The 14317-nt window shown below is 23.8% G+C and overlaps 1 protein-coding gene and 1 long non-coding RNA gene across 2 annotated transcripts in view; one reads left to right on the top strand and one right to left on the bottom strand.

Moving 5' to 3' along the window:
• Positions 1 to 1577: 1577 nt before the first annotated feature.
• Positions 1578 to 12511, bottom strand: LOC127283580 (acetylcholine receptor subunit alpha-like 2). The gene is made up of 8 exons (XM_051308550.1): positions 12025 to 12511; positions 11035 to 11272; positions 9007 to 9051; positions 8767 to 8876; positions 8147 to 8327; positions 6889 to 7585; positions 4392 to 4603; positions 1578 to 3870 (listed from the first exon to the last, which is right to left on the bottom strand). Exons 2-8 carry the CDS (start codon positions 11209 to 11211, stop codon positions 3655 to 3657), a joined length of 1638 nt encoding a protein of 545 aa, XP_051164507.1. The 5' UTR covers positions 11212 to 11272; positions 12025 to 12511; the 3' UTR covers positions 1578 to 3654.
• The window catches only part of LOC127283614 (uncharacterized), a 29607-nt gene continuing 19760 nt past the window's right edge, over positions 4471 to 14317 (top strand). The window contains exons 1-2 of the long non-coding RNA XR_007843374.1: positions 4471 to 4606; positions 8130 to 8341. This is a non-coding gene — a long non-coding RNA (uncharacterized LOC127283614). The remainder of the gene's footprint in view (positions 4607 to 8129; positions 8342 to 14317) is intronic.

Genomic DNA, 14317 nt, shown 5'->3' with positions numbered 1-14317 from the left:
ACAATGATATATTTAGTCATGCTTAAGAAACTTTTTTCGAATCTTAAAAAAAAAAGTTGGTTATAAATTTTCTGAATTTCGCGCATTTTAACGTTTAATGTGATGTCTTAGCAGCTTTCAATAATTATATATACATATACATTTTGCAAGTAATAATCTCTATAGAGATGTATATTTCAAATAATAAATATATTATGTATAGATTAACTTTTTAAAAATTACATAAATTGAGTCATTAAAACGAGATAAAAAAAAAATAAAACGATTCGAACGGAGTTTAAAAAGCTCATTCATATATTACGCAAAAAAAAAAATTGAAATTTATTGTTACGAATTTTTGCACAATTAAAAACAGAAAAACTAATAGCAATAATAATTTCTCTAATGTTTATAGTTTTATCTTATTATAAATTTATTAACAATTATACTGTATTTTAAACAGATATTTACAAAAAAAAAAAAAATTGTTAGCACAAAAATAATGTTCGTAATGAACAATATTTTTGAACATGCACAATCAAGTTATCTCATATTTTATATTGAGAAACTTCAAGGAATTTAAAGTCTTTTATTTAATATTAATTTTCACTTTAAAAAAATTTTTTATCTTGTTTTTGTATTTTTATGTAAAAAAAAAAAAATCTGTTTGATTAAGAATCACCTGCAACAGTTTTGGGCGAATGTTGAAAATTAGAAACATATAAAAAAAAAAACAAAAATTAAATATTTTTTCTAATTATTTTCTCTGCTGAAAAAATTATATCGAATGATTTTTATTTACTCAATAAGGTTCTTCTTTTTTTTTAAAGTAAAAGATAAGTAAATTTTTGAATCTTGTATAGGATTGGCTAAACAACTTTATTTTTAATAATAATTTAAATTAATTTTATTATTAATATAATAATTATAAATTGTTAAATAAAATAAAATCTAAATCTAAATAAATTTTTTTTTTACAATAAAAAAATTTGGTAAAATATGAAATATAAAATAAGAACCTTATTGAGTAAATTATTTTCATTAGTTTATAATTTCTTTTAAAATTTTGGCAAATTTTTATGACAGAAAAGATAATTATAATTTATTATTAATTGGGAGAAAACAACAATAAAGATTTTGTTAGTTTAAATGTTTTTATGAAAAAAAAAAAAAATTAGAAATATATAAACAAATATTATAAATGAAAAATATAACGAAAAAATATAATGAAAAAAAGTTATAAAATTAAAAAAATGTTTAATAAATATAGTAATTATAAGAAACAAATGAAAATAATTACCAAAAATATATATATAATAGAAAATATAATAGTTGAGAGAGAAAAATAAAACAATCATTATTATATATCAGTGGAAATAAAATCATAAATATTATTTTTAAAAATAAGTTAACAATTTTTTTTTTCGTAATTTTCAGCATTAATTTTTAACGCTGACAGTGACAGGTGAAATATATCTTAAAATGAGCAAACAGAAAATATAAAGTGTATAATATAATATTCCTAGAAAAATAAGTTGTTTTTCTAAAATTTTAAAATTGTTTTTTTTTTCCCCTAGAGGAGAAATGATTTTAAACCATTTTATTGAAAGAACCATTATATTATATATATATTTTTTTTTCATATAAGAAAATTTACGTTTTATACAATAATTTAAATAATCTATATATTTGTTTTGGTTTTCTGTCGACTGTGCCTGAAGATATGCGATTACTGCGTAAAGAAAATCATTCCAAGGTACAGATTATACAGATATATATTATAATATAGATATAAAGAAATGTTAGGTTTTTAGTCAGTCAGCCATAAAATGCTTCCCATAGAATTGTTAATGTTATAACAATATCTACAAGTGATAAAAATGTGAAATGCAGTCAAGAGTTGAAAGAATTGTGAGAGAGAATTATTCCATTTTTTTTTTGGAGTGCAATCGCCTAAAATGTTATGAATTTTAAAGAAGGATATTAATTTACCATTTATCATGGTACATATTTACTTATTTTTTAATATGTCGCTATATGTATTTCTATAATATATATATGTATATTAATTCATCAGTCTCAAAAGTACCGAATGTGTTGTGCGGTATCTTTTTGATTAAAACGTTTATTTACTTTGTGATGTAACTTTTCTCAACGTCATTATTCAATAAACGTATATTTCCATTTTTATTAAAAGGAGAAAGTTTTCTTTTTCAATGTTATTTTTTGAAAAAACCTTTCAACTCTTTAAACTAGTTTTGTTTCATGTATTCAGCTAAGTTGAGTGTTTAAAAAAAAAATTCACTACTTAACTACACCCTTGTTATTGTCACTCAAAGCAGCTTGTAAAAAATTGACTGCCTAGTTTTTTTTTGTGTTTTTTTTTTCTCTTCTTTTATATATAAATCGCTAAATTTGATATATGTCTCCGTTTATGCTGAGAGTTGACTCTTTATAATTTGAAAGTGAAATCTAGTAAGCGACTTTTTAGATGTTTAAGACAGTTCTTTGAGAGTTTTAGATTTTTTTTTTATATATATGAAGAATTTCATGGGAAATTTCCATTTAAAAATTTTTTTTGCCTGAGATATTTTGTTTCAAACTTTTTATGAAAAATAAGAAAATAAGTATTTTTTTATTTGGAAAAAATTGTAGAAATTATAATTTTTTAATTTTGTCAGAAATATCTAAAAAATTGAAAGTGACTTTTTTCAAAACCAAAGTGATTTTTGAAATTTTTTAAACTTAAATTTAATTTTTTTTTCAGATTTTTCCATTGTATTTACGCTATTTTTACTACCAGATCCCCCCCCCCCCAAAAAAAAAAACTTTTTTTTTCTAAATCGACTTTTTCTATGTTTAAAAATTAAAAGAAAATCGATTTAGAAAAAAAAAATTTTTTAGAGGGTCTAGAACATTTTGATCACCCTGTATACTATTATTTTTTTATCTGTACACCCAGAGAAAAGATATATTTGTCTCAAAGCCAAAAAAATATTTACTTGTTTCAAATAAAATTTATTTGCGTTAAAAAAAATTTTATTTGTGCTAAATAAATTTTTGTATCTAAAATAAAGAAAAATTTATAAGGCTCTGTGACAAATATATTTTTATTTGCTTCAAATAAAAGCGAATAAAATATATTTCTCTGAGTATACTCTGCTTCTGACGACGTTAAATTAAAAAAAAAATCACGAATCTGAAGTACGCAACGTTTATGATAAACGATTTTTAAAGAAATAATTTTTTAAAATGAAAAATTCTATGATTTTTTGTCTAAAAAATTTTTTTTTTATAATGAAAACTACAAGAAATATTTTTTAGACAAAAAATTATAGAGTTTTCCCATTTTAAAAAATTATTTCTTTAGAAATCGTTTATCATAAACGTTGCGTACTTCAGCTTCGTAAAAAAAATCATCAATTTCATCAAATAAAGAAATAAAAAAACATTCATATTTTCTTATTTTTCATTTTTCATAATTTTGAAAAAAAATATCTCAGTCAAAAAAAAATTTTTTTCGAAATCTCACATGGAATTGCCCCGTATAAAAAAGAAAAGAAGGAATTTGTTGTTTTGTAATTAATTAATTTGCGCTTATTTTGACTTTTTGTCATGAAACATAATAATTGAATTCTAAGAAAGGAAAATACTTAAAAAAAAAAAAATTAAGAATTAACGAGGTATTTGTGCTAGTTTTTCAAGCACTTTCCCAGGAAATAACTGTTGTTGAGCAATAGATGAGAATTGCATATCAATAGGTTCAGTGTTGTCATAAAGTGCTGGAGCTTCGGCGAGAATTGCAACCGTTCCTACGAGAGAGCAAATTGTGAATATAAAAAGAAAGAGACGATCCATTACCATTGCCACAAATCCCCAATCTTGATCTTCCTGTAAAAAAAAATTAATAAATCAACAATTCAAGAAAATGAAAAATTTTACATAATTGCAACTACCGTCAACTGGGGTAATTTTTACCCATCGACAATTTTTAATGAATAAAATTTTTATTTAACAATTTTTAAATATGCCACTTAGGCCCAGTTTCACCAACTGCGGTTAAAAGTTATTAAACAATTAAATCCCTAACCGACCAATCATGTATGGTTAAATTGGCTTTATAATCGCTGATTAACTTTTAACCTGAGTTGGTGAAACTGGCCTGTAAATATTGTTTGATATTTAATTGTTTAATATTGTTTGTCAGAAAGTAGAAAAAAAATACGTAAAGTCGTAAAAGTGAGATAAAAATTTTTCTAAATAATAAGTTTGCTAAAATCTATCTGGAAAAAATTTTTTTTTTCAATTTTGTTGATATGGTATATTATATATTTTTTTAAATTTAATTTTTGTTTCTTTGCTTTTTCAGATTTTGGAATTTATAAATTTTTCTTTTCCATTTCAATACTTACAGCATTAAATTCGTCCTGTCTTTGAATATGATGTTGAATGAACATAACATTATGAAGAGCTTTTTCAAGTTCAAAGGGATATTTTTTACGTGGTGTAACGTCGCTCATTGATTCATCTAATCCTGACATCACAGTTGGAAGACCATTGTAGCCAGCCAGGGTTCCAACCAGGAATCTGTTGTGCACCGATGTTGTATGCAATCCATTACAACCTGGTAAGAAAATAAATTTTTTTTACAAAATATATTAATACTCTATAAACAGTGATTACTTGTACTATTTTTTGAGTTCTCTAGAAAATTTTAACTCAATGTATTAAATATTTTACGAGAAAACCATCGGAAAAAATTTACATGTAGGTAGAATCACAACAATCACATGACCTTAAATTTTTTTTTTGGGGATTTTTTACTATTGCTACGGCATCCGATTTATTAATAAAAATACGCATTTTTTTTTTCTTTTAACTTTATAAAAAGATAAATATATTGTTTAATTTTCTATTGTGAATTCGAGAAGTCAGATTTTTTATCTTTAATTTTCTGATAAGTTTTATTAGATATAATTATTTTTCAAGCGAATTTTTATTTATCGAATTCCTTGATTTGCAAGAATTTCTTTTTAAACAAAATTTTTACTTCACAGAATTTTTTTGGTGCCGAATTTTGATTTGGCGGAATTTTTAGTTTACAAAATTTCTCGTTACACAACTTTTTATTTAAATTATTTCAAATTTAACCGAATTTTAATTTAACATAATTCTCATTCAACAGAATTTAAATTTATTCAAATTTTTAAATCTCTGAATTTCCAATTCACTAAATCTTCATTCGTTTGAATTTTTGTTTGAAAAATTTTGTTAAAACGCCGAATTTCCATTTGTTCGAAATTGCAAATTGTAATCAAATAAAAAATTGATGGAAAAATTTCGGTGCAATTTTTGTAATTGATCAAGATCAAAAAGTATTAAGAAAATCGTGATTTGTAAATTTTTAAAATCAAATCAAAATTTTTTACTGTTTTTTGTTTATTCGGCAATTTGCTATTTTGGACAAATATAAATTCGGCGTTTTAAAAAATCCATCAAATAACAATTCATACAAACAAAAATTCGCACAAATGAAGATTCGGTGAATTGAAAATTTTTACATTTAAAAATTTGAATCTCTTTAAATTAATTAATTTTGATAAATTAAAAATCGGTTAAATTAGAATTATTTTAAATAAAAAGTTATGTAAAGAGAAATTTTGTAAAACAAAAATTTTGAATTGAATTCTGTGAAGTAAAAATTTGTTTAAATTTTATCAAATGCAAATTCGAAAAATAAAAATAAAAATTAAATAAAATTCTTAAAAATGAAAATTTTAACTAATGATTTTTATGGGATAACCTTGGCGCTTGAAAGTTTTGCACTCAGAGGTTAGGACACAGCGAAATGCTATTTTGGACCGCATGATTATTTTGTAAAAATCATTAGTTAGAATTTTCATTTTATGGAATTTAATTTGTCATAATTATTTTTGAGACGTATTTTTATTTGTTCGAATTAGTATTTTGCAGAATTTTCATGAAAACGATTTTCTATATTACAGAATTTTTTATATAACCGAAAATTTACTTCACAAAATTTTTATTTGACAGAATTTTTATTTGCTCTAATTTTCATTTAACATAATAGGCATTTTAAGAATTTTTATTGGGTAGAATTTCATTGCATAGAATTTTCATTTTATTCTTTCAGATGAATTTTCATTTGTTCGAATTATTATTTGATACAATTTTCATATAACCGATTTTTCATACTACAGAATTTTTATTTAACCGAAAAATCATTTAACAGAATTTCTAATTGATAAAATTTTCATTTGTCCGAAATTGCAAATGACCGAACAAATAATCGATAGAAAGATTTCGGCGCGATTTTTAAAATTAACTAATCAAAAATTATCCATAAAATTGTGATTGGTTAATTTTAAAAATTGCCCCGAAATCTTTCTATCGATTGTTTGTTTGGTCATTTGCAATTTCGAACAAATGAAAATTCATCTGAAAGAAAATTCTATATGCAATGAAATTCTACCCAATAAAAATTCTTTAAAATGCCTATTATGTTAAATAAAAATTCGAGCAAATAAAAATTCTGACAACTAAAAATTGGAACAAATAAAAATTCTGTGAAGTGAATTTTCGGTTATATAAAAAATTATGCAATATAGAAAATCGTTTTGATGAAAATTCTGCAAAATACTAATTCAAACAAATAAAAATTCTACTGAAAAATAATTATCACAAAAATGAAATTCCATAAAATGAAAATTCTAACTAATGATTTTTAGAACATAATCATGCGTCCCGCTATATTTTTCAGCTATTAAATATTATTTTTCACTAAATTGATGTAAAAAATGTAAATGATATATGAAAAAATGACTTAAAACATAAAGGTACATATCGAATACTTTTATTATATTGCAATTCGTAATTTTTAATAGTTACCTCCAATTCCTGCATGTCGAGCAGATTCTGGCGATGATACAATAGATGATGATTGAACTGCGGCCGATATTGCATCCTTAAATTTGTCCTTTTTACTACCAGAACGACGTCCATAAATTTTGTGTGCCGAGAGTTCATTGAGAAGATCATCAGGTACTCTCATCAATAATAATTTGGGTAATCGACGTATAAAAATCTTTCTCACCCATGGTGCCATTTTATGAGTACTTGGTTTTCGATAATGAATATTTAAAATAATAATTGTGATGACAACAGAAAATCCCACAAGTATCATAGTGAAGAGAAGATATTTTCCAAGTAATGGCAGTGCCAGTGATGTTGAGGGAATAATTTCAGAAATCAATAAGAAAAACATTGTTTGCGAAAGTAGAATATTGATGCAGAGAGCAATTTTTTCACCCGAATCAGCTGGAAGATAGAATGCAAGTACCGAAAGATAAGAGATACCAACGCATGGAATAATTAAATTGACTGTGTAGAAAAGAGTTTTTCTTCTTAGTGTAATGTTGAAAAAAATATCAGGATATGGTTCCTGACAGCAGGAATAATATTTTTCATGTCGTTCTGCTGGAACATTGAGAATATCCCACTCGACACTTGGATAATATTCACGTAAATCAATTCCAACATCCACTTTGTCATCTCCCTCTTGTGAATCTTTGTGCTTCAAGTCTATCTGTTTTTAAAGAATTAAACTTCTTCATTGAGTCTGCTTCAGATGGGGGATGAATTTTTAAATGAATTCATATATATATATATATATCTTTTGTTATAAATCGGGCTTTTAGATTAATTGTCTCTCTCTCTCCATTTTGTGGAAAATCAGTTCCACAAAGTTCTGAATAAACTAAATCGAAGAAAAAACTTTTCTGCCAAACTTTTTAGATTAATTTTATAAGAGATAAACTTTGTTAATAATGTTCTAATTTATTCAGAACTTTGGAAAATTTATTTAGATGTGTGAAAAAATACAATTAATTTATAGATTAAATCTTTTGTCAATTCTTTGAAATGATACTCTGGAATATTTATCATTTCTTTGTGAATTTTTTTTTAAAACGTGTGTAATTATCATTATATTTCAAAATAGTAAATAGTTGCAAAAGTTAATAATAATTTTGTTAAATTAAGTTAAAAAATGTTTCATTTGATTAAAAAAAAAATTAAATATTAATGGAATAATTATTGTGGTAATAATAAATTATATTTTATAATTAAAGATGAAGGAGTTGCTTACTTGAAAGCCATCATAAGTCCAAGATCCAAATTTCATGAAGCAAATTTGTTGGTCAAAGGGAAAATATCTGACATCAATTTCACATGAGGATTTGAAAATAGCTGGCGGCGTCCAAATTACTTTTCCTGTATGATGTAGAACAGCCTTCGTCATTGTTGTGATTCCATATTCGCCATCGGCACTGAAAAAATTCAGGTAATGTGCATTTTTATATTTTTCGTTATTAATCATCTATAGATTGAAAATAATTTGGAATTTAATAGTCGGAAAAAGACAATTTATTTTTTAAATGTCTGACAATTATTTATAGCTGGCAAACCCTATATTAAACAAAAAAAAATTTACATTTAATAATTAGAGGTTACTTAACTATTATTTAAAATAAATAATATATTTATTTATTTATTTACTTGAAGCGAAAAAATTTTATTTGAATCAATAAAACTGTATTCGTACTATAATAAGTTTCTGTACATTTAAAACAAATACTATATATATTTAAATGATTCAAATAAGAATTATTTCGTACAAATAAATATTTATTTGATAATAGTTAAGTAAACAATTATTTAAATGAAATATAAATGTTTTTTTTTTCTTAAAAAACTCAAAATACGTACTTATTGTAAAGAACAATATCAGGTAACCATATATGTTCGCTAGGAACATATAATTCTGTCATCCCACCGTATTCTGAAGGATCCCATTGAAATTTATGATCTTGCCATTCCTAGAAGTTTCTTTATCTTAATTTCATTGATTTTTATAAATTTAATACATATACACTTTAATTACTATATATATACAATATTATAATGAAATATCAAATTATGTAAAAAAAATTATCAAAAGAAACTTACATGTTCTAACCAAACGTTGGTAGTCAAAATCTGATCCTTAAGATTCTGAAATTTTTATTTTTATTACAGTTTTTTTAGCTATTAATTGTTTAAATAATTTTTGGAATATTTCAATGAAACGTTCAAATATGGTAGACAAATTTTTAGGAAGCCTGAATTTTCCATAAAAATCATTAATTAGAATTTTCATTTTAAAGAATTTTATATTAGAAATAATTATTTTTTTAGACAAATTTTCATTTTTCGAATTAGAATTTAACATAATTTCTTTTTTTGTATGAATTTTTACTTAAGAAAATTTTTAGCTACTGAATTTTTCTTTGGCAGAATTTTTATTTTATAGTCATTTAATTTACATGACTTTTTATTTAAAAGATTTTCAAATTAAATGAATTTTAATTTAACAAAATTCTCATTCAATTGAATTTTATGTGATTCGAATTTTTAAATGACAAAAATTCCAATTGACCGAATTTTAATTTGTCCGAATTTTTTAAGACGCCGAATTTTCATTTGTCCGAAATTACAAATGGCTAAATAAACTATCGACAGAAAGATTTCGGCGCAATTTTAAAAATTGACCAATCACGATTTTCTTGATAATTTCTAATTGGTCAATTTTAAAAATTGCGCCGAAATCTTTCTGTCGATAATTTATTTGGCCATTTGTAATTTCAGATAAATGAAAATTCGGCGTCTTAAAAAATTCTATCAATTCAAAAATTCGCACAAATAAAAATTCGGAGAAATTAAAATTCCGCGAATTAGAATTTCTGTCATTTAAAAATTCGAATCACATAAAATTCAATTGAATGAGAAGCCCCCTTAAATTAAAATTCTGCTAAATGAAAATTTGATAGCTAAAAATTTTGTTATGTAAAAATTCGTATAAAAATAAAATCTGTCAAATTTTAATTTGAAAAATGAAAATTTGTCTAAAAAATAATTATTTCTAATAAAATTATTTAAAATGAAAATTCTAATTAATGATTTTTATGGAATAATCATGTGCCTCAATTTTTTTTTAATAATATATTTGATACACGGAAAGAAAATATTAAAATTTTTGGTAAATCGTATTTGATCCGAGAAATTCAGAAACGACGCAATCTTCTTTTCTGTCTGTTAAATATTTTTTTAATTTACTTTTAAAAATATAAATAAAATTATATTAAAATTTTTAAAAGTTGAAAAATTTATATTAAAATATTTTATAAAAAATAAAATTTATGGTTATGTAACTTAAATTTTATTTATCATTAAATTCTTCAATTCTTATGGTTATTTGGGATGAGATATTTTATTGAAGAATTGAAAAAATATGTCATAAATTGTAAAATTATTAGTTAAATTTTAAAAAACAGGATTTAAAAAAATGTAAAAAAAATACCTTGCACTTATAACGACAAAGTTTTAAGGCGTGAATATTTATAATAATTTAATATATTTTTAATTGAACAAATTCAATAAATTGCAAACGAATAATTTTTCCATTTCATTGATTTCAATATATTATTATCAATACAAATTTCAGAAAATTCATATAATTAAAAAAATTTATTGATAAGTTAAAAACTATAGTTTTTTTTAAAAATATTTATTAATATTTATTTAATGTTTAATTTATCAAGTAAAAGTAATAGTATTGAATAACATGACATTTAAATAATTAATTTTGTATTGAATAATTTTACAAATGCGAATTTAATGCAATAAAGAATAAAACAAATGAAAATCTAAATAAAAGAAATTAATTTAATAAATAAAATTTAGACATTTATTTAAAAAAAAGCATTTGTTTGTTTTTTATAAGGATCATTTTGCGATTTTATTTGTTTAGTATCTTTGACTTGACGCACTTTTTCGTCGTCTCTCCATTTTGTTATTTATAAACTTTTCTGTACGGTATAATTTTATAGAATTATTGATTTTTTAAAAATCAACAATTTTTAAAAACATGAATTTTTATCAACTCTGTCGTGTAGTTTATTTGAATAATTCAGTTTGTTGTTAGTAAAGTTTACTTACCAGATCTATAAGTTGGGATAGTCGTAAACCAAGTTTGACGACGATAGTGTCTGTATTATTCAAAACAGGTCTAATTAATCGATTATAGTTTGAAAGTAAATCATCGTACAATCTCTTGGCATCGGGATTTCCTAGGCAATAGCCTGTCGCGAGAATTAGGATAAACTTCTTCAACATCCTTATTTTCCTTTGACTCACGTGTTTTGCGAACTAAATCGCCGTTACTCTCATCATCATCCTGAATAAATTAAATATAATTTATTTCATTCAAATTCAAATGATAATTTACATTTTGCTAACTGTAATAATTAAATTATTCTTATTTCTTTAAATTCCGTAAAATATCAAGTTATATATAGTGTTTTTATATAAATCATTGAAAAAGTTGTTTAATTTTTGAACAGCAAAAATTTTTGATAAAAAATTTTATTTTTTTAATTCTGGCAATTGTACCAGAATAATAAATGCTAATTTGATACCATTTAAATAAATAACAGATTTTTAAAATTTGAGGCTCCTGATCTTAAAAGGTGATTCGAATTTAAATCACAACTTTTTGTCCCTGGTGTTAAAATTTAAAAACTTTTCAATATAAAATTCTTAAACGATAAGAGTCAATTGTTAAAATTTGATATTAAACAATTTTAAAATTTTAACACCAGGTGTCAAAAGTTGTGATACAAATTCTGCCCTTTTATGATCCTGAGCCTCAATAATGTTGTTAATGAATTAATGTTCTTAATATTTGAAAAATAATAATTATCCTATTAATAATAATAATTTAATGCTAATCTTTAAAAATTCAAACTTTGATAATTATTTTTATTTATGAAGAACTTTCTGTTTGCTTATTAGTTGCCAGCAGTATATATTTATTTAAAATCGTAAATAAGATGTAGTTTGACCTTTAAGAATTTACTATGCAAAAATATTGTATTGAATAAATTATAAATAAAAAGTATTGTTTAAAATCTGTTTAGGTTGAACTACCTTTAAAAGTTCATCAGAATGGATAAGATAAACAATCCTGTGCGGTACCGTTTTCCGTCGCATGGATGTATTGCAATATTAATCTTCAATTTTGTACTTTCCTCAACGTGAATAATTGCATATCGTTTAATTAAAAGTTTTCCTTGATTTTGATTTTGTTAGATTGGAAAACCAATCACACTAATATACATATTCACACATTACTTTCGAGAGTTGAAAACACACTTTAAATAATTGATATTGTTTTTATTTCAATAATTGAACAATCTTCAGGCTACATTATACACTCTGGCTTTATAAATTTTTTTTTCTTCTAACGTTCTCTGAATTTTCTTTTGAAAAACAATATGAGAAAGATATTTCTTTTTTTATTTTATTTGTATGTGTCCCCTTATTTCACATAATCTTCACTATTTATCAGAAATTCGTGGAAAAATCAGAGAATTGCTTGTTGCCGGTGGACCACTACCCGTCGGATGTGACTGCATGTGGGGTGGTTTTTCGAGATCAATAAGCGAATACGCGTGCGTGAATCTCATTCGTATATCTTACAAGGGAGGAAAATCATCCCTAGCCGCGCAGAATCCAATTTTGGATGAAGGGAGCAAAAAAAAAAAAACAAAACAAAAAATAATCATTCAGAATTCGTCATTTTTGGTTTTCTTTTATTTTCTCTTTATTGTGTTTTGCATCCACTTATAGATCTTGATGTTGCTTTGAGAATATCTTCTGAAATTCTTACTCATATGATAATATTAAACTTTCTAGAATGAAAGTCTCAATAAGATTTGAAAGTTTCTCTATAAAGAGGCAAATTTTACGTTTCATAGAACAAGGTTTCAGAATAATAATAATAAAATAAAAGTTCTAATTACAGGAAATTTTGTTGACAAAATTAAACACAAGAATTTTTTTTTGGGCGTAAAATTAATTTTATTTTTCTGTTTTTTTAATCCTTTCATACTTTCTAAATATAAATTATAGTGAAAAGTCACCCACTAATTCAAATTAGTAGAAAATTTTTCACCAACTTTTAGTAACCTATATAACTATTTGATAATTATTTATTAAGTATTTTTAATTTTTTTTTTTTTACTGAAGTTCTAGTAAAGAATTACTAAAAATTAGAAATTTTCACTAATATCACAAGATCTAAAAAAGTCTGCATGATTCTACTTTCTTTATACGTCTTTCATTCATGTACGCTTTTTATTTATTTTCTGCCAGGGGGTCGATTATGTAATTTCATTTCCACTTCTACTTTTACCATTCCACTTCAACTATCACCTTTTCACTGTCATTCCACTTTCACAGTTTGACTTTCACGAAAGTGGAAATGGAATTATGAAAGTAGAGTAGTGGAAGTGGAATAGTAGAAGTAGAAGGGTGGAAGAGGAAATGAAATTACATAATCGACCCACAGTTTTATTCTGTGTGAACTTGTCTTTATTTAATTATGCTCTTAGAGGATTATTTAACGGAAATCATTCTGCCCTTTTCTTCTACCCGTGTTTTAATAGCGCAAAAATAAAATTCCATTTTCTCAAATTATTCTGATTAGTATAATCTTAAAAATATGATCTTTTAAATTTAGTCTGGTTTAATGTGACCTCAATATGTATTAAGGTCTGTATATTGTTTCTATTTATTCATTGTTCTTCATTATCGATAAATTGTATTAAGTGATTGAATTAAAAGAGAGAGAGAGAGTGAGAGATTTTAGTATCACTACAATTTTGTTTCTTAAACCTAATAAAGATGTTTACAATTAATCTAATAGTTTATAAATAAGATTAAATCAAGAGTTAGAAAAAATTACTTTCATTTCAATTGTGTATGAATAAAATAGCGAAATGTAGAATTCGCAGTAAATATAAAAAAGATTGATATTAGATTCAGTCAATTAAATATCAAGATTTAATCTCCATTTATTCACAACAGGCAAAGTTTATAATTCTTAGTTCCCATAGATACTGAATTAATTATATGAGCTAAATCTGATGTCCTCCATTTTGACTTTAGGAGTACGAATGAAAATCTTACTTTCTGGGAGAAGGTGGAGTTGGAACATTGCTTTCATTATAATCCAATCTAATCTTCATTAGGTATTTAAAATTTACCTTGCTTTTTGCGAAATTGTGGAGTTTGATTCCTGTTTTCATTAACCACATATTTGATCTAAATTTCGTCTAGTCATTATTGCTTTTATTTTTTTAAACTTACTCTCTAGTTTGTATTTCAGGGCTATTAAAAGCAGTTCAATATCATCCTTTTCAAATAATTGCTCACTAAT

This window comes from Leptopilina boulardi, unplaced genomic scaffold, assembly GCF_019393585.1.
Source record: "Leptopilina boulardi isolate dan_hultmark-lab unplaced genomic scaffold, ZJU_Lbou_2.1 LbouV2_310, whole genome shotgun sequence".
Classification (NCBI taxonomy): Eukaryota; Metazoa; Arthropoda; class Insecta; order Hymenoptera; family Figitidae; genus Leptopilina; species Leptopilina boulardi.
This window is presented reverse-complemented; position numbering and strand designations above follow the sequence as displayed.